Genomic DNA, 25,769 nt, shown 5'->3' on the forward strand with positions numbered 1-25,769 from the left:
GTTAAGAGGATTTCCAAGCAAAGTGTTAAAGGATTTCCAAGCAAAGTATCATCTGGTTTCTCCTTGTTGCTGTAAAATGCAAGAGGAAAGAGAGAAATTGAAAAAGGAACTGTTAAGGAAAAAGGAAGCAGCCTTTGGTAATTTGGGAGGCTCTCAGCCTATCCAGATTGCAAAGGATGCTAAAATTAGGAAACTCGGTGTTGGGAATGCGTGCTCTGTAAAGAAGGCCAAATGTGTGGCTGGATATCTTTTGTTGTATAGATTAGGTGTGTGACTTGTGGATCCACTCAGCTATCTCAGCAGATGCTAGGAATAAAGAGGGGCTTATCCAGGGGAAGGATCTGGGGAGGAGCCTTGTGTAATGGCATGACCCTGGTGAGATACGTAGGAGAACCCCAAGGATTTTGATTGTTGCATCAATAGAAGCACTGCCTGCTTGGATCAAAAGGGACAGAGACAGGATGAAATGAGAGAAGGCTGCCAGACTTCCAAAATTCTATAGGCAGGAAGTTGGCTGATAGAACTACATGGCTGCAAATGTGTGCTACACTTCAAGAAGAAGGGAGAATGACACTGAGGGCAAAGCCATGGCAGGCAGCACAGAGGGTGGAGCAATAAGCCATGGAGAGTTATGCTCAAGTCTTAAAAACCTAACAGAATCTTCTGCTGCAATTTGAACTTGATTGCTTGCTTGATTGCTTTAATACTTGGCTTGGGATTGATGACTCCTTTACTTTCTACTTTTTCCCTTTTGGAATTGGAATGTCTATCTTTGGGATTTGGAACACCTATCTCACCATTGCATTTTGGAAGCATATAATTTTTTAGTTCTACAGGTCCACGTATGGAGAAGAAGTTTGCCTCTGGATGGATCATACAAGGCCTCTCTCATACATAGTTTAGATAATTCACACGATGAGATTTGAGACATCTGATGATATTTACTCATATGTATAAATTCTGCCATATGGAAGAAGCCTTTTACCTGTGATTGCACAATAAATGAGCATGTCAGTAGTTGTTTGATCAAGTCAATTAGGGAATAAGTGTTGCACTCTACTTTTCTAAAGGTTTTGTACCATCCCTGTCCTTTTCAGGTCACATCCTATTTAGTGATCCCCATAGTTTCCTCTGCTTTTAGTCTTTTTGTTTGTTTGTTTGTTTTAATGCCATTGAGTTGGACACCATTAATAGCAAGAGTTGCTTTGAAGTTGCTTATTGCTTTAAATTCCTATGTCTGTCATGTTTATGTTGATGAATTAATCAGTTTTTCTCACCTCCTTTTCCCCCTTTAGTGACCATCTCAGACTCGCAAGAATTTATCACTCTGCATGTGTCTGGATGTCCGCAATACCTCCCATTTATATTAAGCATTAGTTTAGGTTTACTGAGGCTAAAAAGAAAGATAAGGTGGGCAATAACAAAGAGTCTGTACTGTCTGTTTGGTGGTTGTGTCTCTTCTGGTTTAAATAGTTAAATCTACTTGTTTTAGTTGTCTTGCACTTTGTTTCATACAGGACTGAATAATCTTTCACTTATTTCATTATTTCCAAAAGGCTTTATATTGCTTTGGCTATTTTTTTTTATTACTTACACTCTGTGGATAAATGGAAGTTTCTTTGGGCTTCAAGACCAAAGACCTAATGCAATACATCAATTTTCTGTTAATTTTTTGATTAAGATATTTTCTGTTTTAAATAATAAAAGTATTGTCTCCACAAATACGTAGCTAAATGAAAATAATCGATAATATGACTTTTAAAAAATGTTTATAAAACCAGGTTTTGGTTGTGAAAAATAAGCAGTCTAGTTTTTAACTTTTTACTTTTATATAACATTCTCTTTATTGCTGTTAAATTATACTTCTCAGTGGCATTTCACATGGAGACACAAAATAAATTATCCATTTTATAGCTGTAGCTAATAAAGAGGAAAAGCCAAAAGTAATTTCTCATATAGTCTTTTCCAGTCATGATTATATGCTTGTAGTTAAGAATGATACCTCAGGTAAGAATCATCGATTTGTTCTCTTTTTGCATTATAGTAAATGGAAATCAGTGACTTTTATTTAAGGAGGTTTTTGTTTTTACCAGAAGTTGTAATTTGGCTCTAAAATATAGTTTATAGTATTGAAACCATTTTTTATTTCCATTGATTAACTGATTACTTTTATTTTTTTTTTAATAGTGAATTTATGGCAGAAGAAAGTAATGAAAAATTTTGGCAGTTTTTGGAAACTGTACAAGAATTAGCAATTTATAAACAAACAGGTAGGTGATGTAGTACATATTTCAACTTTCAAGATATGTATCAATATTTATGTGCCTATATTAGATATGTTTATTGTTTTTAATGGTAAAGTTTAAGTGTAAATGCTTAATTGGGTTAGTAAGTCTGAATATTAAATTTGAAAAAAATGTTTTAATGGAAACTATTCCAAGCATCCATTTCCAAAAATATAAGGCTCTAATACTTTGTTATAAAAAAACTCATATGATTAGCAGTGTTTGGATATTTCATTATAATCAAGCAGAAATAGAAATTCTTGAATTATGGTTTTCTTTTTACCTAGATTTCTTTGAAATAGTATTAGTTTTGCATCTAGTAATACTGAGATTTTTTTGCCAGAATACATTTACTCCTGAACTCTTAGAGAGATTTTTAATACTTGTTCTTATCGAGTTAGGTAACCTGTGTGCTTTCATTTCATTATTTAGAAAATGGACTTAATTATTCCTACTTTTTTAATATATATATGAGAGTATATATCTATATATACATACATATATTTTTAGAATGAACTAATGTTTATTAATGTGTTTCTTAAGGAAGATCAGATGCTGAAATTAGGTTTTCACGGCAGAGGCTAAAAGGTTAATTACTAATTATTATAAAGAAAGGTTAAAGAAAAAGGTTAGTTTCCTATCTCTACAGAGAATAAGATAAATGATATTAACATGGAATCTCTCAAGAGGGGATTCTTTAGCCTTTTAACTTAGAGAAAACTTCTTACTACCGTGATTAAATAGTTTATGATTTTATTCCTGAGTGTAAATGTAAGATGAACAATGGTTTTGAATGTTTTAAGTGTTCATTTATTAGAGCCTGTTTGGCTTAAGTGGCTTTGAAGTTCAACAGTTTTATGATTTTATGAGATAGGTTTAAGATAAAGGGAGCAGACATGCCTTTAATGATATTATAAACTGAAATATTTCCAAAAACAAGTAATTTGCTCTTTCAAAAAACTTTTACTAAAAAGCTTCATTATTCATTAATCATTATTTGAGTCACGAGAGACAGTATGCACTGCTTTAGATACTGAGAATACAAAGATGAATAAATGTGATCTGTGTTCTCCAGACCTTATAATGTGATGGAGACAGCAGAACAGCTACATGTATTATTAGGTGATCAGAACTTTAATAGGGAGGGATAAGTATAACACGGAAGTGCGTTAAGAGGCACCCGTCAGTATTTCAGAGAGAGCAGGACAGCCTTTCCAGTGGTGAATGCTGGAGTTGAGTTTTGGATGATAGGATTTAACGAGGTCGTAGGGAAAGGAGACGAGCAGAAGAGACCACAGGAATAGATTATGTGGAGAAACTGTGACCACTTAGGAGACTACTTGTAAAGCAGTGGGTGATTGTTGTTCGTTGGTTTTGTATTTGTCCTGGTAATTTTAGTTTCGGTATTTGAGGTAAAAATAAGCTAGATTAATATGTCAGGTTTTCATGAGAGTTAAAAAATCCAACACCAGATTTCCTGGCTCTCACCTAAAATCCTGAGTGTACCTTTCCCAAATCTGTTGTTCTCAGTACATGCTTTATGGCCTTATTTGGTGCCATTTTCTATTAGAGAAGCAATCTTGAAAATTACTCTTATAAATTTTGAACCCTTTAAGTTGCTCAAATTTGTCAGCATATTTTATACCTAAAAAAAACAGCATGTCTGGACAAACTGGTGGCAGGTCATCAACAAGTTGGAATATAAGCTCAGGAGTACCTAAACTCTACTTTAAGCATAGGAGGTGTATGTGTTTCAGGGTTGAACCTAAAATGAATTGTATTAAATAAGAATTACTAACACAGAACTATAGTTCTGTTGAACTTGTTCATAATGGTGAGAGCCAAATGCATATTGCTGCCTCATTGCTGACCATGTTAGGTGTAGGAAGAAATGGTATACATGAGGAATGAAATATGTCACAAGCTATCAGATTTTACTGAATTTGTTTTCAAGACGTTATCCTAGAGGAAACATTTAAAATCCTTAGTTACTTGTAATTTTCTAGGTTGTTGAATCTCCATGAGACCCTCTAAATACTCTCCACTGAAAAATAATTTCAGTGATCTACTTGCCTAAAAAAATTGTAAAAGTTGAACATTAACTCTTTGAATTCAGGTGCTAGTTTCCTGCCATTTCGTGAGGACAGTTTACATTATGTGCCAGCATATTCAGACCTTTTAAACATTGAATTGCCTGTTTTTAAATCATTTTGTATGGGTCTGCCACAGAGTTATGTATTTAGTGATGTCTCAAGATTCAAGTGGCATGATACTAGCTAACCTTTGTAGTTTTGTGTGGTGAATCAGAAATATCAAGCAAGGTTTATCTGACTCCAGAGCCCCTATTTATTTCCCCTTCTCCATGTTCTCAGCATATAAAAATCTCATTCTCAAAGTCCTTCAAGATTTTAATGGTTTCTACACAAGTAGAGTTGCTCGTATATTTTAATGGAAAGATTTTTAGAAAATGCTATGACATTTCTAACTCAGTTACTTACAATTGAGAACCAGGTTTGGGGTAGGAAGATTGCCATCTGGACGTGTCACATTTGAAGTGCTGTGGAATATCCAAGTGGGGATATCCAGTAAGCTGATGTAAGTGAGAGATTTAGGTTAAAAAAAAAAATCTAAGCTAAAAGGTAGAATTTGGGAGTTATCAACATCAAGAAGGTAATTGCAGTTATAGGGAAAAGAGAATGAGAAGAAAATAAAGAACACCAGTATTTAAGAGATAACCAGAGGAAGAACATGCAATAGAGACTAGGGAGCACCAGTGGAGGTGGGTGAAAACCTAGAAAGTGTGATGTCATGAAAGCCAGGGGAATATGAAGTGCTAAGTGACAGACATTATCAAATACTAAAGAAGAACCAAGTAATATAAATACTAAGCTTTTAACAAAAGAAAAATTAGTGGTGACTTTGAGAACACTTTTACTGGTATAGTAATAAAAACTACAGTAGGTTGAGGAAGTAGAGGTAAGTATTGTTAAGTCTTTCAAGATTGACTATGAAGCAAATAAGGTGAATCAGTACCTGACTCATCACGTACTGCTGCCGCTCTTTTTTTTTTTTTAAAGATGAGAGTGATTTATGTATATTAAATGCCAATAGGTAAAAAGTCTGAAAGGTGAAAGAAATTGAAAAGGCAAAATCATTATCAGCAGGTTAGTTGGTAAGCATGGATTTAGTTATTTTTAAACATTAGCTAAAATAGTCCAATGCATCTATGATTATCTTGCAAGTTAAGCCTAAAAATACATAGGTTTACTTTCTGTAACCCCTGAATCCTATATCCATTACTACATTAGAGACAGCCTTAATAGTGACCTTGACAAATTTGGATGTCTGTGGTCAGGCACTACTCACATTTGTTTTTGTTGACCCTCTTCTCTGTTTTCCTATAAAACCAATGTCCTTTTGACTGATGTAGTCTTTTTTTTTTGTTATATTATTACATTAATTTTGACTGTTTTGTTGACCCTATAGCTATTATGTTTTTTTTTAAGATCCATTTTTAAGATAACATCTCTTCTCTAATTGCTTTCATGTTGCTTTTACTATTGAAGGCAAGTATTGCCTTACTTTTTGATTCCTGGGGGGTAACTCACCATAACTTCCTGAGAAAGTCACCTACAGTTTGTTAAAGTAGAAGTGAATGAGCACGCCTACTCTCGTATGACGACTCTTTGAAATTACTGGGTTAGGAAAGTATTATTGGCCTCGAATGAAGAGGTCTATTCACTTCTTAAATATTAATTCCAGAAATGTACTAGATGCCTGTTTTGTGTGCCAAGAGTAGAAAGGTATAATTGAAAGGCTAGAAAAGATTCTTGCCTTAACAGTTTATAGCTTAATGGGAAGGACAGCATTAAACAAATAATTATACAAATAATTTTTAATTACTGTTTGAGAATTGATCTAGAGATGGTATAGAGTCCTTTGCTATTCTTAGTCTCCTCTTAAATTGTAAGTAGGGCCTATATCTTATCTATGCATTATAACTCTACAACCTTGGAGTGAATTGGTCTGATATGTTGGCATCTTCCAAATAGATTTTAATGGCAAGATTATTTTCATCTCGACTTGTATTGATTGCCTGGACTTCACTGGAAGATAAAAATGAATAATAAACTGGAGATCTTGATTTTCCCTTTTGCTCTAACATCTTCTATTGCAAACTTAAAATATGACATCAATTTAATTAGCTATACAGTGAGAGATGTGCCAATGTGTTGAATACAAAATACTAACATCCTTTTCTTTTGAATTCTTTTTGTAGAATCAGATTATTCTTACTACAACTTAATCCTGAGGAAAGCTGGACAGTTTTTAGACAATTTACATATCAATCTCTTAAAGTTTGCTTTCTCTATAAGAGCATACTCTCCAACTATTCAGATGTTTCAACAGGTATGTAAAAATACCCAAACTGTATTTGACAAAGAAGCATGCTAGCAATGTACATACATCTATCTTAATGTGAATATCTTTAGCTAAAAATCTCCAAACTTGTAATACCTGGTTCCATAGCCTAGCATCGATTATATTTTCACTGTTACCATTGATTATAATATAATTGAGTATTTTAGGTAATTGTGTAGTTATTTGGGATAAGGCAAGTACGAAGACTAATCACCAATGAAGTGAACTGTAGTGACAATTTTAATTTAATGGGATGTTTTCAACAATTTCAAAGCATGTTTTCCTACTATACAGTTGATTTTGTTAAAATGTTTGATTCTGTCTATGTATTTTTACTTTAATTAGAGCAATAACTTAATAGTAGTTGGTAAGCTGTTTTAATCAAAGTAATGTGTAAGTTTTAAAAATGATATTGTAATTATCAACTACTGTAGCTAAGTGTAATCTTTGAAATCTTAGATTGCAGCTGAAGAGCCTCCACCAGATGGCTGTGATGCATTTGTGGTTATCCATGAGAAACGCACGTGTAAAGTTAGTGAGATTAAAAAGCTGCTGAAGAAGGCTACTTCAAGGTAAATTAATGATCGGCTATAGTGAAAGAAGTGGTTTATAAAAAGAGATGAGGGGTGAAATAGGAACTTCTTATAATAAAAAGTTTTAATATTCCAAGACATTGTATATTAAAGAATGTGCTCTCAATATTTCTAAGTCCTTCTCTAAAGTATATAAGTACTTTCAATATTCTGTTTTGATTACCTTTTGATTTTAGAATACCAAAATACTATAAAATATATGAGAGATATATTTTATGTAACGTAAGTTGTTTTTTCAAATACAGGCAGACCTCAAAGATATTGTGGGTTCACTTCCAGACCACCTCAATAAAGTGAATACTGCAATAATTCACACAAATTTTTTGGTATCCCAGTGCACATAAAAGTTATGTCTACACTATACAGCAGTCTGTTGAGTGCCCAATAGCATTATGTCTAAAAAAATGTATACCTTAATTTTAAAATACTTTATTGCTAAAAACTGCTAACCATCATCTGAGCCTTCAGTGAGCCTTAATCTTTTTGCTGGTGGAGAGTGTGAAATACTGCAAGAATTACAAAAATGTGACACAGAGACAAGAAGTGAGCAAATGCTGTTGGAAAAATGGTGACCATAGACTTGCTTGACACCATTGCCAAAAATCTTCAATGTGTTAAAAATGAAATATCTGTGAAGCACAATAAAGCAAAGCACAATAAAATGAGGTATGCCTCTAAACTTACAAAGCTGTGGATTTATCTAAGCTATATCTCTTTAAATATAAACTGAATGTATACCTTGGGAATAAAAAATTAATAACAAAAACAGTAGTATAGAATTGCTTTTTTATAATGCATTATTCAAAACCTTTTTCTTCTTCCAAGTATTTAATACAAATGAATATGAGAAGTAGGAAGGAGATTATTAATTTAGTAGTGAGTTTTACAGAGTAATGCCTGCCAGTATATGTTTTACTGCCTGATTGTTTATACTTTAAGAAGTATTAAAGTTGTTTCTCTAATTTTGAAAGAGTTCTTTATATATTAAACAGTAACTTCTTTTATTTGTTGGAAACTTTTTCTAATATTTATTTATATGTATATTAATTTTAATATAGAGAAGCTTTTATTTTTATGTAGCCAAATTTTTCCTTTATGTATGTATGTTTTTATACTTATACAGTTTTTCCCAAACCTGAATGAGAGATTTTACTAATATTTCCCAGTAGCTTTCTTAAAGTTTTTGTTTTACCTTAAACTTTTAAACTATCTATAATTTATTTTCTTAGGAAGGCAAGGATCCAATCAGATCTTTTTCCCCTCAGGTGGCTAGTCATTTATTATATTCATTATATTTATATTATGGTCTATTTTATAACTTTTTTCTATACTGTTATGTTTCTTGTAACAGTGCCATGTTGTTAGTATTTATTGCTTTATAATTTATTCCTATATCTCACAGGACAGTTTCCTCTTTGCTGCTTTTTTTTCCTCCAGAATTTCTTAGCTCTTTGCGCTCATTGATACTTTCAAACTAACATTAGAGTCCTTTTTCTCCTACCAAATTACCTCCCGAAAAAACCTTGGTTGGGTTTTAATTAGAATTATATCAAACCTATTAGTTAATTTTAAAAGAATTTAAATGTTTGTTACGTCAAATCTCTCAACAGATAACATAGTACGTTTTCTGTTCATTCCTTCTTTTAAAACTTTAAAGTTTTATAATTTACTGTGTTTTTAAAATCAGAAATAACTGTTTTGTTTTATCAGTTGTTTTTCATCTATTAAGATTAATTCAAAGTTTTTCTCTTTGGACGTACTGTGTATTATGGTAATATATATTAAACTATTACACCTTTTCATTTCTAGGGAGAACTATTTGTTAATGGTGTGGGATTATCTTAATTTTTGTTGAAGTAAGATTGCTTATATCTTTATTAAGATTCATTTTTTTACTTTAATGAGATTAGCTATTATTTAAACTATTTATGCCATTTTTTAATGTTATTCTAGCTTCATATAGTGAATTAGGCAACCATGTTATTCTGTAAGAATTGGTGTAGCATAGCAGTTACCTGTTCCTCTAAAGCATTAATAGACTATGAAATTGTCAGCCCTAATGCGTTTTTCTTTTCCTAGTGCATTTTTTAAAGGTAACTTTGGTAACTTTATTTTTTAATTTTTAATTTTATTTTTATTTATTTATTTATTTTTGGTTGCATTGGGTGTTCGTTGCTGTGCACAGGCTTTCTGTAGTTGCGGCGAGCAGGGACTACCCTTCGTTGTGGTGCTGTGGCTTCTCTTGTTGCGGAGCATGGGCTCTAGGCACGCAGGCTTCAGTAGTTGTGGCACGTGGGCTCAGTAGTTGTGGCTTGCAGGCTCTAGAGCACAGGCTCAGTAGTTGTGGCACACGGGCTTAGTTGCTCCGCGGCATTTGTGATCTTCCCGGGCCAGGGATCGAACCCGCTTCCCCTGTGTTGGCAGGTGGATTCTTAACCACTGCGCCAACAGGGAAGTCTGGTAACTTTTAGAGTTTATTATTGTTACTGTTTTCTGACATCTGATGTCTGATGTTATAATTTTCTTAGAGAAACTAATATTAAAGTTAAATATTTAATATTTAGATATTTAATCTAAAATTAAGATTAAAAAAAGGTTAACGTCAAGCCGTTTGGGAGAGCAACCTGCCATGGACGCTGTGAGTCCTTCCATGTTCTTGCCTGGTCTGACCAGTAAGAAGTGCAAGACCTGAACTGCTCTATACCTGAACCGTTTCTCAGGGTTGTGTTTGTAGTGAGCAACCTTGAGGAACTAGGTAACGTTTCCTTCTGGAAAGAAGAACGAACTTGTTTACTGCTTGTTATAAAACTGTGGTTCCCCAAGTACAGTGATCCTCAGCTGCAACGCACACCCACTGTGTAGTATCCATTTAGCTCCATATTTTGTCCCTCAGCCCGCCTTGTGGAACTTGGGGAGCAAGTATAATGCTCATGCTGCTTGCTATGCTTTGAGCAATGAAGTCCTTTCTCTTTGACCCAGGAGTCTCAGGTCTTCTGCCAGAATCCATAAAATGACAAAAGCCTAACCTATTACTTTGTAAGTAGGCTAAAACCAAGCCTTAGACCTTTTATAGTTCTTGACAGTTTTAGAAACAAGAGTGGGATGTTGACTGACACATGGCTTTCTGAAAGAGGAAGGACAAAGGCCCCCTGGGTTGGGGAGACAAAAGCTCAACACTTGGCTTTCTTTCCTACTGCTCCCCTCTCCCCCTGCCATTCTGCACTCCCTGTGCTCCTGGCTGGATGATAGCAGTCTTCTGATAACTGCTACTGTAGCCCCTCACACAGGGTTTTTGATCTTTGTTCCTACAGGAAAAGGCACCTAAACTCAATTGGTGGGCTTTGGAAGGTGCTCATAATGGGAAAGGGAATTAAAATGATCTCTCTACCAATTCGTTGTACTTTTATTTTTATTGTTTTGGCTCCCACATCTAAACCTATAACTGGTATTGATATTGTATGTGTATATACTTTGAATGCTGTGAATGCTCATGAAGTCTAAAGCGAGATACTCTCATTGGGAGACTACATATATACTATCTACTCCCAGGTGGTCCAGCAGACTCAACATAGAATCCCAGGAGAAGGGGGAAATCACAACTTTAGTTACAGACTGAATGGCTGCTTGAATGCCCAGAGAGGCAGTTTCCAAGTACAATGACGCCACCTGCCTGACTCAGCCATCAAGTACACCCGTTTTTAAAAAAGAGAAACTTAAAATTGCTGAGCTTTAGTTGAAACTGAACACCTGACTCAGGCAGTCTTGTGACTCTACTACCTGATGTTTACATTTTGGCACAGGTCAACTAGGATTCAATGACTAACAGGGTAGAAGGGAGTCAGCGAGTCTCTCTGGTCAAGTGGAAATAGTATATTCAAGAGTTACTTAAACCTTGTGTGATCTTAGGGTTACATGATGAAGTGGCAGCAGTTCCCCTTTGGGACAAACCCAGTGCCCCATTCCATTACCTGAAGTAGAATCTCTGACTCAGTGGGGCCTCAATTTGCAATTGTTTCCTTTAATGCCTGGATCAAGTTACTGATACATTCAGCTAAGTTACAGTCTGGTGGTGACTTAGGGCTGCTGTTGCAGTTCGTCCAGGCTGCAGCTGTGAAAAACCAAAAGCAGATGTGGTCAGTCCATTCAGTGGGCAGAATTCGAGGTAGTCCTCTTATCCCTGACGAATCCCTGACTCCTTAATGAAACTCGCTACATTTATACTGACCCCTGGGCTGTTGCCCGTGGCCTACCTATCTGGTCTGACACTTGAAGACTACCAGATTAGAGGCACCACTCTTTGGGGCGGTACACTGTGAGAATAAACTGCACCTGCCCATCTGACAGTCTGGGTTACTTCCGTAGATACACACAGCCCACACCCATTATCCAATGAGTCTGAGTGGAGTCGAGCTGCATGTCAAGACTGCAGCATCCAAATTGCTGCCGTTGCTACCTGGATCCACCATTGCGTGGAAGATTGCACCATTATAGACAGGAGCACAATAAAGGACTACATGCTTCCGATGCAAGATCTACCACAGCATACCTGACTGTGACTTCTGCCCAGAGACGGTTTCTTTGTCTTGTGGTAAAGGCGTCCGCATTGCCCTGGGCCACCACCTGCTTCTGGCAAACTGACTATGTCAGATGTTTGACCCTGCTCTTGGTGCTCCCTTTGGTGCCTCATCCCTGTTGAGACTTCTTTACGTTATGGTTTTGCTACTTAAGTCCAATCAGCCAACTCTGGCCGCACCACTGTAGCCCTTGAATCTAAACTGTTATTTTTCTGGCTTTCCAGATCATCTATAGTCTGACAGCTACACACCTTATTTCACAGAGGCCACCAACACTAGCTCAGTAGTCAAAAGTATTCACTGAACATTCAGCATTCTCTACCACCCACAGGCATCTGGTTTCTGAGCATACTAGAATGGCCTCCTCAAAAATTAATTCGAAAAGTTTTGACTCTACCTCTCTCACCCTCTGATCCATAGACTTTAGTAAGGCCGTTTGATCTCTGGATGTGACCATGCTCAGAAAGGTTCCATCTCTTGGCCACCTCCTGTGAAATGGTTAGGATGAAAGAGGTAGGAGGTTGTATGGATTTGTTCAGGATTCTACTGTGACCATTGCTGGGTGTCATGTATCTTTCCTTCGGTCAGCAGCAGCCTCAGATCATCCTGGTTGGTATGGCCTCCATGCGGTAGCCCAGCCAGAAGGGGCTTGAAGAATTCAAACTTTAATTTTGGTCTAGCCCCCTGGATTGTTTTGTTGGAAAGGTGTGGTCCTAGATCATGAAGATAACCAGTTGGTTGAGTCCACTGCTTACCAAGTCTTTCTACAGTGACCACACGGGCCTAGCTGGGGGCCTATAATGGGCCTTCGTAAGTTTCTTAAACATGCTCGTGTCTCACTTGAACCTGATTCTTCCAGATGAAAGGTGTGGGTATAAATAGAGGATGATTCGAAAATAGGTAAAATTGTAGGTATTGGGATGGGTCACATTGATTTCATGGCTACTGAGGTGGAACTGCAAGTCTAGCGCCTGACCTTAGGCTCTGAATGTGTGGGAAGGGGAAAAATTGTTTTCTTTGATCCTGGGTCCAGCACAGCAGCCTGTCAGAATAGCCATACAGTCTGCCTGAGTCGGCCAGCAGCTGTGGCTGACGGTCTCACCTGCTGCGGGGTTTGTCCTTCCTCTCCACGCTGTGTGAACATGGCCGGTCCTGGGCCTGACTTGTGCCTGACTCCCATCAGTGGCAGCTCCTGAGCGTGGATTCCTCCCTCCCCCAAATTCACGTATAAACATGTGGGCTGGGCAGCCTTCTTTTAATCTTAATGATACAAATGTATATATACACTTCCATCTCCTGAGCAGCCTGGGCTTAGGCCACATGTGGTGGTTGATGCTGCAGCTACTAGGTGCAAGTTTAACAGTTTTGGAACTGGAGTGACACGTGCCATTTTGGGATTAGATGTTTGTATTTCTAGAAAGCAGGCACAGAATGTTTCCATTGGGGGTAGAGGTTGCTTTCTTATTATTGGGGGGGGGCACTCTGCCATAGCCCCGAATGTCCTTCTGGGTATGGTAAGACTGTGAGGACTTGAATGGTCTGTGCCCAGGCCATTTCTCAGGGTTGTGTGCGGCAAGTGACTTTGAGGGATGAGTTAATGTCTGCCTCCGGGACAAACAGCAGGTTGTTTACTGCTTCTTATAGAATGATGGGCTCCCCACACTCAGTGTTTCTTAGCTGTGGTGCGTACAGCTAAGCGTTCTTGTGTAGCATTCTTGTGGGTCCATTTCCACCCTAATGGAATGCGGGGGCCACAGGGAGCTTTTGCAAACATGCTAAATAATGCTCATGCTGCTTATGTGCCAGGAGTAGTAAAGTTCTTTGCTTTTGACCTAAGAGTTTGTCTTCTGCCAGGATCCATGAAACAACAAAAGGCAAACTTATTAGCTTGTAAGCGGGGTAAAATCAATTCCCTAACCTGACAGAAACTAAATGTGTATACATAGATATATATAGTGTCTTTTATATGTATATATACACACACACACACACACACAGTTGTTATATATGTGGTATATGTGTGTATGTGTATGTATATGTGTATATGTATGTATATAGTGTTAATCTTTTTTTTTTTTTCTTTTTTGTGAACCTTAGGCACATAATTCTTGGTTTATGTCACACTATCAACATTGGTCCATGGTGGTTGTTTTTTCTCATTTAAGCAAATAATGTATTTACATACATACACACACACCCAGTAATAGGAACATTTTAATTTTTTCCCTCTGTATAGATGTTTCTCATTCCTAAGTTTTCTTCAGTTTTCATTTTCTTTCAGTTTTTCCAGATTAGATTTATATTTCTTAAAGAAATAACTGATACAATTATTCTACTTTTTTTTGTTCTAATGTATTACCATTTGCATTCATATTGTTTCTTATTTCACCTTTGGTTGAGTTAGGAACTCTTTTTTTTTTTTCTTTTTTTTTAATCATAACACATTTAGGGCATCAAAGTTATCTTTCTTTACTATATGGTATTCTTGTCCCAATTTCCTAAAAAACTCCTTTTATTTCCTTGTTGGGGGCAGGGGAGGAGAGAAAGTTATACTCATTTAGGACGGTGACGATTGCTGTCACTTTCTCCCAAATAAATAAATGACATTTTAGTGTAATATCTGTCAAGTTTGGGGCAGATTCAGACCATGGATCTTTGAACCGTGGAACAGGAAGTAGAGAGAAAAAGAATTACACTATCTTTCTTTTTGGCTAGTACATTGTTGTATTTCAAGTGGTAAGGTGTATTATGTTTTAAGTAGGAAGACATCAGTTATGATTCTAAGTTAAACGGCGTAGATTTTATAATTACTGGGTTTTAGTCCCAGATTATAGTATAAAGTTATTATTAGTTTTCAGCTTCATTAAGAGTTTTTGTTTTATTCTGTGTCTTTGAAAATATCATTGGAGATTCTGGGAAATGTAGCATTAAGGTCTGCTCTCCAAATGCCACTTCAAATCTGTGTTACCCTCCTTTTTTTGTCCAAAATGGAAAGCTGCATTTTTAAAAAAATTTTTACTTTTAAAAAAATTTTTATTGGAGTATAGTTGATTTACAAAAGCTGCATTTTAAAAGTTAAAAAAATTATATGGGCTTCCCTGGTGGCGCCGTTGTTGAGAATCTGCCTGCCAATGCAGGGGACACGGGTTCGAGCCCTGGTCTGGGAAGATCCCACATGCCGCGGAGCGGCTGGGCCCGTGAGCCATGATTGCTGAGCCTGCGCATCTGGAGCCTGTGCTCCGCAACAGGAGAGGCCACGATAGTGAGAGGCCCGCGCACCGCGATGAGGAGGGGCCCCTGCTTGCTGCAACCAGAGAAAGCCCTCGCACAGAAACGAAGACCCAACACAGCCAAAAAAAAAAAAAAAAAAAAAAAAACTCCATCCCACACCACAGTCTTAAAAAAAGAAAAAAAAAAAATTATATGTGGTCATTATTAAAAAAAATTCAAATACTTCAGAAAAAATACAAAGCAGAGAGGGAAAATGACCCATAATTCTGTTAAGTTTGGTCCATTTTTTTCTTTTCAAATACATATATTCACATGCAGATGTATTCTTTTTTTTAAAAACCTACATGGGATTGTGCTATAAAGGATGTCTTAGAACCTTCCCCCACTGAATTATACATCCCTGCATGTCTTGCATATAAATAAATATAAACATAGGTCTATGCTTTGTCATTGTGGAGCAGGACCGATTTATAGAGTGTTGTGTTTCCACCTGACACATAGTAGACGCTCCGATATTTATCAAATGAATGAGACTGTGATTAAATGAACAAGTGCATTTAATTATCCCACCCCTTGTGATAGATATAAGGTATTTCACATTTTTCCTCTATTATAAACAATATCTAGTTGAATGTCCATGTACGTATATTTTTTATGTACATGTATCTTTTTTTTTTTAAAACATCTTTATTGGAGTATAATTGCTTTACAATGGTGTGTTAGTTTCTGCTTTATAACAAAGTGAATCAGTTATACATATACATATGTTCCCATATCTCTTCCCTCTTGCATCTCCCTCCCACCCCCTCCCTATCCCACCCCTCTAGGTGGTCACAAAGCACCAAGCTGATCTCCCTGTGCTATGCGGTTGCTTCCCACTAGCTATCTATTTTACGTTTGGTAGTGTATATATGTCTATGCCACTCTCTCACCCTGTCACATCTTACCGCTCCCCCTCCCCATATCCTCAAGTCCGTTCTCTAGTAGGTCTGTGTCTTTATTCCCATCTTGCCACTAGGTTCTTCATGACCTTTATTTTCCCTTAGAGTCCATATATATGTGTTAGCATACTGTATTTGTTTTTCTCTTTCTGACTTACTTCACTCTGTATGACAGACTCTAACTCCATCCACCTCACTACAAATACCTCCATTTCATTTCTTTTTATGGCTGAGTAATATTCCATTGTATATATGTGCCTCATCTTCTTTATCCATTCACCTGTTGATGGACACTTAGGTTGCTTCCATGTCCTGGCTATTGTAAATAGAGCTGCAATGAACATTTTGGTACATGACTCTTTTTGAATTATGGCTTTCTCAGGGTATATGCCCAGTAGTGGGATTGCTGGGTCGTATGGTAGTTCTATTTTTAGTTTTTTAAGGCACCTCCATACTGTTCTCCATAGTGGCTGTATCAATTTACATTCCCACCAACAGTGCAAGAGTGTTCCCTTTTCTCCACACCCTCTCCAGCATTTATTGTTTCTAGATTTTTTGATGATGGCCTTTCTGACTGGTGTGAGATGATATCTCATTGTAGTTTTGATTTGCATTTCTCTAATGATTAATGATGTTGAGCATTCTTTCGTGTGTCTGTTGGCAATCTGTATATCTTCTTTGGAGAAATGTCTATTTAGGTCTTCTGCCCATTTTTGGATTGGGTTGTTTGTTTTTTTGTTATTGAGCTGCATGAGCTGCTTGTAAATCTTGGAGATTAATCCTTTGTCAGTTGCTTCGTTTGCAAATATTTTCTCCCATTCTGAGGGTTGTCTCTTGATCTTGTTTATGGTTTCCTTTGCTGTGCAAAAGCTTTTAAGTTTCATTAGGTCCCATTTGTTTATTTGTATTTTTATTTCCATTTCTCTAGGAGCTGGGTCAAAAAGGATCTTGCTGTGATTTATGTCATAGAGTGTTCTGCCTATGTTTTCCTCTAATAGTTTGAGAGTGTCTGGCCTTACACTTAGGTCTTTAATCCATTTTGAGTTTATTTTTGTGTATGGTGTCAGGGAGTGTTCTAATTTCATACTTTTACATGTACCTGTCCAGTTTTCCCAGCACCACTTATTGAAGAGGCTGTCTTTTCTCCACTGTATATGCTTGCCTCCTTTATCAAAGATAAGGTGACCATATGTGCGTGGGTTTATCTCTGGGCTTTCTATCCTGTTCCATTGATCTATATTTTTGTTTTTGTGCCAGTACCAAACTGTCTTGATTACTGTAGCTTTGTAATATAGTCATGTACATGTATCTTTATACTGTTATCTTGATATTATCTTAGATAAATTTCTAGAACTAGAATCACAAGGTAAATAAGTGTATGCATTTAAAATTGGTACATATTTTAAAATTTTTCTTCAGAAAGCTGGTTATGTTTCATACTCCGTTTTTAACATTTTCACTAATGCTAATTTGTATGATTTCCCTTTATAATCTTAGTCAATTCAAGAAATGTAATTTTCTATTTTTAATTGTAATCTAGTCGACTTTAAAAAGCTGTTTTCCCTCTTACGGAGTAATTCTCCATACATGTAGTATAATTTTTTATTACCTATGATATATCCATGTGATTCCTGAATTAAAAAAGCAGACTTTGAAAGGTATGTGTTTTAGGGTATAAGAAGGCACTCACCATTACAGACTCATGAACAAATGTTATATTAGCCTTTACCTTTGTCTCTGGAAAATCTATTTCATTTCTTCTAATTTTTTTCTTTTATATTCAACCTCAAGATTTATATAATAGCATTAGCAGCCTTTCCAATTACCAACATTTGAAAACATTTATCTTTAATACTAATATTAATTTCATTGTGAAGATAGAATTTACTAATATGTATAAAGAATCTCGCATAGTGCCTGGAAAATAAGATGTCAAAGTCTGTTTATGATGGTAGGGCCAGAACATAGGACTGCTCTGTTTGTTTGATTATCCTTCGGGATTTAATGAGTTGTTACTCATATTAAGAACTGATAATCTTTGTATGACATAGTACCTTTATTTTGTTTTTTAAAGATTTGGAGCCCATTTTCAGGGAATGTGAGCTATAATGAAAGGTTATATTCTTCTAATTGAAGAAAATATAAATTTTATTTTATCGAAAAATATGTTGCCATTTATATTTTATTTTTAAAGATAGCAAACATTGATTGAAAATAAAATATTTTTAATATTCAGTGTTGGGCTAACCAAATTTATTTTTTGTCTTTTCTGTCATTTAGAAGTTCTGTGCACAAAGTCACCACAGGAAATCTAAATTCTTTTTCTGTGATTTTATGTATGTGTCTGTGTATATATATATATATATATACACAGACACAAATGCATATACATACATTCCTCTAAGTTTGATAAGTAGAAATTATAAAGTTTCATGATATGTTTCTCATATGCTCTGTACTTTCAGTTCTTGTTTGTGTTTTGTTTTCATTTTAGGCCCAGACCTTATCTGTTTAAAGGAGACCACAAATTTCCTACAAACAAAGAGAACTTACCAGTGATTATCCTCTATGCAGAAATGGGTACCAGAGCATTTCGTAAATTTCACACAGTTTTGTCTGAAAAAGCTCAAAATGGGGAAATTCTTTATGTTCTTCGGCATTATGTTCAGGTACATGATTGTTTTGTCCAAGAATATTTTGGCTATAAAAAATACATTTTATAATAATTTCTTTACTAGATTTTACATGATAATTTTCCCTAGAATAGTTATTTAAAGATTTTTTTAAATTAACACAACTATCACATGTGAATTTTATGTGGAAAAATATATTGAGATTCTGTGTCTTTTCTGGAAGTATCATGTTTATATTTCTTTCCTTTATAATATACTTGGAACAGATTTAAAACTTGGATAAAAAACAAAACTGTACAACAATAGCATGCGTAATATTTGCTAGGATTCATAAATATAGTTATTTTTAATGAAAATGTATTATGATGAGGAAGTCTAATTTACTTGGTATATTGATAGTATATATTAGTTCAAAGTGCTAAGCGTGGTATGCGAATGCTCTCAAACCTATTTGTTTGAAAGGCTGATTACTTTCTTATTCAAGTTTCAGATCAAATGTGTTGTGTTATCCCCCAGTCTCCCGAGCTCTCATTGCCGTCACACTCTATCACATTATTCTGTTTTAATGACTTCATGGCACTTATTACTGTGCTATCTCTAATTTTATTTCTTGAACACCTCCACACACACACACACACACACACACACACAACCAAACTCTCACCATCACTCATTAAAATATAATGGCCATTAGAGGAAGGACTTTGCTTTTTTACTTCTATATTCTGAACATGGAAAGAGTGTTTTAATTTGCATTTCCCAAAATATTCATGATGAATATTAATGTTTAAAGTAATAAAAGCATTACAAATATACTTAATTGCCTATCCATATCTTTTGCCTGTTTTTATATTGGATTCTTTGGGGCTTTCCTCCCCCATTTACAGATTTTTAAAAACATATTCTGAATACTGGTCTTCTACACTCTGCAAACATCTTCTGTGTATTTCTGGTCTCCTAGTAATAAAAAAAAATATGTCATATTTCATTTAGTACAAGTATTAATTGCAGTTGTATTCAAATTTATCCAACTTTTCCTTAATGGTTTCCTTCATGATGCCATGAAGACATTTTCTTATATTTTCTTGTGAGAATTAAAGTGCTGTTCTTTGTGTTTTGGTCTTTAATTCATCTGGATATATTTGAATTTTCTGTGAGGTAGAGACATAATTTTAGTTCCATATGGAAATTCATTGGTCTCCACATAATTCATTGGACAGTTAACTCTTTATACTAATCCATCATATGCCAAGTTTTCATACAGGCATATATGTTTTTAGACTCTGTTCTGTTCTAATATATCTATTCTATACAAATGTAACATTATTTTAATTGTAGTAGTTTTAAAATTTAAAGCAATATTGAAAAAGAGGAACAAAGCTGGAGGCATCACACGTCCTGATTTCAAACTGTATTACAAAGCTGTAGTGATTAAGACAGTATGGTATTGGCATAAAACAGATACATAGAGCAATGGAACAGAACAGAGAGCTGAGAAATAAACCTATGCATATATGATCAACTAATATTTAACAAGGGAGCCAAGAATACTCAGTGGGGAACAGATAGTCTCTTCAATAAACGGTGTTAGGAAAACTGACAGCCACATGAAAAAAATGAAACTGGACCCCTATCATATACCACTAAAAAAAATTAAGTCAAAAATGGATTAATAACTTAATCATAAAATCTGAAGCCATAAAACTAGAAGAAAACATAAGGAAAAAGCTTCTTGACATTGGTCATGGCAGTGAGTTTTTGGATTTGACCCTAAAAGCAAAGGCAATAGAAGCAAAAATAAACAAGTGGGACTACATCCAACTAAAAATGCCTCTGCATAACTAAGGAAACCATCAACAAAATGAAAAGGCGACTTACCGAATTGGAGGAAATATTTGCAAATCATATATATGATAAGGGGTTAATATCCAAAATACATGAGGAACTCATACAACTGAAGAGCAAATGAAAAGAAACAGTTCAATTAAAAAATGGCAAAGGACCTGAATAAACATTTTTCTAAAGAAGACATGCAAATAACCACCAGGTATATGAAAAGGTGCTCAGCCTCACTAATTGTCAGGGAAATGCAAATCAAAACCACAGTGAGATACCACCTCACACCTGTTAGAATAACTATATGTCAAAAAGACAAGAGTTAACACGCATTGGTAAGGATGTGGAGAAAAGGAAACCCTAGTGCATTGTTGGTGGGAATGTAAAATGGTACAGCAATTCCACTTCTGGGTATATATCTCGAGGAAATGGAATCGCCATCTTGAAAAGCTATCTGCACCCCCGTACTCGTTGCAGCATTACTTATATAGGAGCAACCTATGTGTCCAGTGATGGATGAATAGATAAATGTGGTGTGTGTGTGTATATATACACACACACACAATGAAATATTATTTGGCCTTAAAAAAGAAGGAAATCCTGCCATTTGTAACAACATGGAAGGACTTTGAGGGCATTATGCTAAATCAGACAGAAAAAGACAAATATCATATGATCTCATATATGGAATGTGAAAAAAACCAAATGCATAGAAACAGAGAACTGATCGGTGGTTTCTGAAATTGAGGGGCGGGGAGGGTTGATGGGTGAAGGTGGTCAAAAGGTACAAATTTCCAGATATCAGATAAACAAGTTCTGGGGATGTAACGTACAGCATGATGACTATACTTAACGGTACTCTATTGAATATTTGAAAGTTGCTAAGAGAGTGGATCTTAAAGTTCTCGTTACAAGAAAAAGAAAACTGTAGCTATGCGAGGTATGGACAATAACTAAATTTACTGTGGTAATCATTTCATAATACAATTGACCCTTGAATGACTTGGAAGTTAAGAGCTCCAACACTCTGCACATTCACAAATCTTTGTATAGCTTATAGCTGGCCCTCCGTATATACGCCATTCCTCTGTATCCATGGTTCAGCATCTGCAGATTCAACCAGCCATGGATTATGCAATAGTGTAGTATTTACTATTGAAAAAAATCCATGTATAAGTGGACCAGTACAGTTTATGCAGTTCAAACCCATGCTGTTCAAGGGTTTGATTTGAATTGATATCAAATCATTATGTTGCACACCTTAAACTAATACAATGTTATATGTCAATTATCAGAAAAGGAATGGGAGATCAAAGTATATGTTTATCTTTTTTAAAAAAGTCCCCCAAGTGATTTTAATATGCACCCCGCCCCCGGGTGGTATGGTCATCTATTGGGAATCAATGTTCCAAGGTATTATTTAGATAATGTGACCATTAAATATACTTCTGTGAAAGCATATTCACCAGCTATCTGGGTACTTGGTAGCATCAAATTATGGCCTTCTATTTAATTAATGACATATTGTACATCCAAAATAGTTATACTGTAAATCTAGTCAGCATGTAATCCTAATAAAAATAGACTTATTTGTGCTACTTTTTTAAAAAATTATTTATTATTATTTTTTTTAGTTGCATTGGGTTTTCATTGCTGTTGCACGGGCTTCTCATTGCGGTGGCTTCTCTTGTTGCGGAGCGCGGCCTTTAGGCCTGCAGGCTTCAGTAGTTGTGGCACGCGGGCTCAGTAGTTGTGGCTCGCGGGCTCTAGAGTGCAGGCTCAGTAGTTGTGGTGCATGGGCTTTGTTGCTCCGCAGTATGTGGGATCTTCCCAGACCAGGGCTCGAACCCGTGTCCCCTGCATTGGCAGGCGGATTCTTAACCACTGCGCCACCAGGGAAGTCCCTGTGGTACCTTCTGAACAGATGCTTTTTTGTGGGGAAAGAAGAAATAGGATAATGAAGAAAGATTCTTTTCACCAGTTGATTTAGCCTATGAGCATTTTTGGTTTGCAAATCCAAAATTATTAAACTACAATTCAAATTTTATATCAGTACATTTCCAAAGGAGAAAGTAAATATGAAATTAATAAACATTTATCTTTATTACTGAGGAGCTGGTAACATTCCAGAACTGATAATGGAAATTGGTTATGTGAAATTGCATTTCTTTTATGAACTATAACAAGATATGTGGACTTAGAGGTTCAGTTTGCCTAGCCACCAACTGATTGTCTTTTGAGTGGATAGTCAAAATATATTTTTAAATTGAGCTGGATGAAATTGAAAACTCTTTAAAAGATTTTCAACTTTGTCAGATTACTATAATTATAAACAACCCAGTTTCCTCATGCTATCTTGCATTATAGCATGTGCCTGAGAAATTAGCAAATTAAATTTTAGTGTGGGCAGCAATGTTAAACACTTGTCTGCATATCTGAAACTAATTCTTACGTCATCTTATTTAGAAATAGAATAGTCCAGGAATAGTCACTGTGGTCGTATACTAATTTTGAAGGCTGAGGGAGAAGTTTAGGGAGGAAAGAAGAAACTAAAAACTGTAGTACACTATTAAGGTTTTCTTTCTGTTTGTCCTCTGCCTCTTCCTCTGTCATGTTTATAATTGCAAAACTGTCCTCATGCAAACGTTAGTTAAGCAAAGACACATAACATCTTCACAGGAGTTTGCTGAGTGCTAGGTTAAATGCGTTTTCTAACCCATGAAAGGATATGCCAAATGGTAATGATCGTAGCACAACTGATAAGAATTTCAGTCTAGAAGCTAGAAAGAACCTTAGACATCTTCTAAAATATTACATATATTCATCCAGGTTGCTTACTTTTTTTTTTTTTTTAACGTCTTTATTGGAGTATAACTGCTTTACAATGGTGTGTTAGTTTCTGCTTTATAACAAAGTGAATCAGTTATACATATGCATATGTTCCCATATCTCTTCCCTCTTGCATCTCCCTCCCTCCCACCCTCCCTATCCCACCCGTCTAGGTGGTCACAAAGCACAGAGCTGACCTCCCTGTGCTATGCGGTTGCTTCCCACTGGCTATCTATTTTACGTTTGGTAGTGTATAGATAGGCTTACTTTTTTGAAAAAATGTGATGACTTCTCTTCCTTCACAGAGTAGTCTCTAGAAGTACGTTTTATATTTGCACTTTTGGAAAGGTGAAAGAAAAGGTACCAAATGCTGATCATAAATACTTAAGACAACTCAGTTTTAGGCAAATTGTTACCTCTCACTGCAAGAATAGGTATTAATTTGTGGCATTTGGTATATTTTAATCATTGAGAAACATGAAGAAAGACTTAAATAGGTTGTTCAAGGCACTGAGCTTTTTTTGTTTGTTTGTTTGTTTTTTTGTTTTTTTCGGCGCTACCCGCCCGGGGTGCACTGGGGACAGTCCGCCCCGCCCCGCCCCACCCGGTTCGAGGCGGAGCCGGGGTGGGAGAGCGGTCGCGCCATGGGAGGGGCGGCCCGGCCCCCCCTGAGCTTTTTTGTTTCCTTTGCCTCTACTTTCTAGTATTTGCTTTTGGGGACACGCTGGATGTCCTACATCCAGACAACTAGCAAATGAATAACATTTACTGGTTTCGCAAATCTTGTGTAGTTCCCCCAAAAGAGTACAGTTTTGTTGAAACTCGATTGTATGTGATCCTCTGTTAATTAATTCATGGGAAAGATGGCAAAGTTACCATGGTATAACAGAAAAAGATCAGATTTTTTTTACATTGTAAAAAAGTAATTAAAACATCAGAGTCGTGACAAGGATTTTAGAAAGTGAAAAAGTGGTCATCAACCAAATTCTAGTTCCTTGATAGACTGTCTAGAGAGACTATAAATATCCCCCAAATAACACTATTTCACAGTGATTACTTCAATATTAGTAATTTACCCTAATGTCCTAATACACAGTCATTCTGAATTCAAAAGCAGATGTTTAACTAAATATTTTCTCTCTATTTTTTTTTTTTTTTTTTAAATAAATGTGTTTGAACAGAAACCAGCCTCACAGAAAATGTACTTATCTGGCTATGGTGTGGAGCTAGCGATTAAGAGTACAGAATACAAAGCATTGGATGATACCCAAGTCAAAAGTAAGTTTATTCTCTGTATTCGAGTGGAATGAAAATTTGGAGGCTTACACACTTCAGTTGAAAAAAGAAAATGACTGTAATCCTACACACATTAATTTGAGGCTGGAGACAGGGTAGACATGTTCCTCCTTAGTTGGAATTTAACTTTAAAAGAAATACATTTCATATTATTGTGCTCTCAAAAACTTCAAAAAGTGGAAGTAGCATATTTGCTTTTACTCAATGGCTTCCCAACCATTTTCCACAACATATAAAAATTGATAATATATGTAGGGTACGTAGAAGCAATAGATGAGGCTGCTTATGGCTAGAGGTGACTGACCCAGGAGCTCAGACCGGCCCATGATGTGCCCAGTCACCCCCTGGGAGCAAGGGTGGGGGGTGTCTAAGGGGATCAGTATCTCAGTAAACCTAAAACTCACTGGTAGCACTGCCTTACAAGTCTTGGTCTGAAGTATTTATATATAATGAAGTTAGGATGATGGTCTTGTGTTTTTGTTTTTGTTTTGAAGTGGGATGGAGAGGGCTGTGAATTGATTGGTTAGATGAAGTAGATTGATTAGATTTGTGATCTACCAGTCCAGTGTCTGTGTTCTGTGTACTGAATGCATGCTCTAGATGAAGGATTCTGGAGACCTAAAAACACTAAAGAACTTTTCAGATTCTTATGGAAATCTTTTGTTACCTGGCTCATTGGAAATGTATTTGTACCTGATTCTTGGTTAAGAGTTTCTAATTCATTCTTTTATATGGTCTCAGATGTTGCTTCTGCTACAATTTTGTTTTTCTATTCAAGATCTGGTCCTGGCAGCCCTACCCTGATCACAGCTTAGCTCTAGCCCTCCTATTGAATGTGCTACAAATCAACATCTGTATTATTGTGATTGAAAATCCTGCTGGTTAAAGAGTTACTGAAAAAGTATAGTAGAAATAATAATGCCCAGATTTTATATATTTCCATATAGCTTGTATATAGCTCTACAATGCTTTATAATTTAGTATCTTGTTTAACAGTCATGATAGTAACATAAGGCATTTTCTAGCCATCCTTGGGCTTGTAGAATTTTTTTTAAAAGTCATGTGATCACATGTATTTCTATATTACAAATTGCACATTAAATTTTGTCGTACATTCGGAATATATTTT

General features: G+C 35.9%; 1 protein-coding gene across 2 annotated transcripts in view; it reads left to right on the forward strand.

Annotated features, from left to right (window-relative positions):
• Positions 1 to 25,769, forward strand: part of UGGT2 (UDP-glucose glycoprotein glucosyltransferase 2) — a 199,701-nt gene that overhangs the window by 19,462 nt on the left and 154,470 nt on the right. For both annotated transcript variants that reach the window (XM_082434596.1, XM_082434595.1), the window contains exons 2-6: positions 2,188 to 2,270; positions 6,565 to 6,695; positions 7,167 to 7,279; positions 18,541 to 18,715; positions 24,526 to 24,622. In XM_082434596.1, coding sequence (XP_082290722.1) covers positions 2,188 to 2,270; positions 6,565 to 6,695; positions 7,167 to 7,279; positions 18,541 to 18,715; positions 24,526 to 24,622 — 599 coding nt within the window. The remainder of the gene's footprint in view (positions 1 to 2,187; positions 2,271 to 6,564; positions 6,696 to 7,166; positions 7,280 to 18,540; positions 18,716 to 24,525; positions 24,623 to 25,769) is intronic.

Source organism: Balaenoptera physalus, assembly GCF_965194825.1.
Source record: "Balaenoptera physalus genome assembly, chromosome: 18".
Classification (NCBI taxonomy): Eukaryota; Metazoa; Chordata; class Mammalia; order Artiodactyla; family Balaenopteridae; genus Balaenoptera; species Balaenoptera physalus.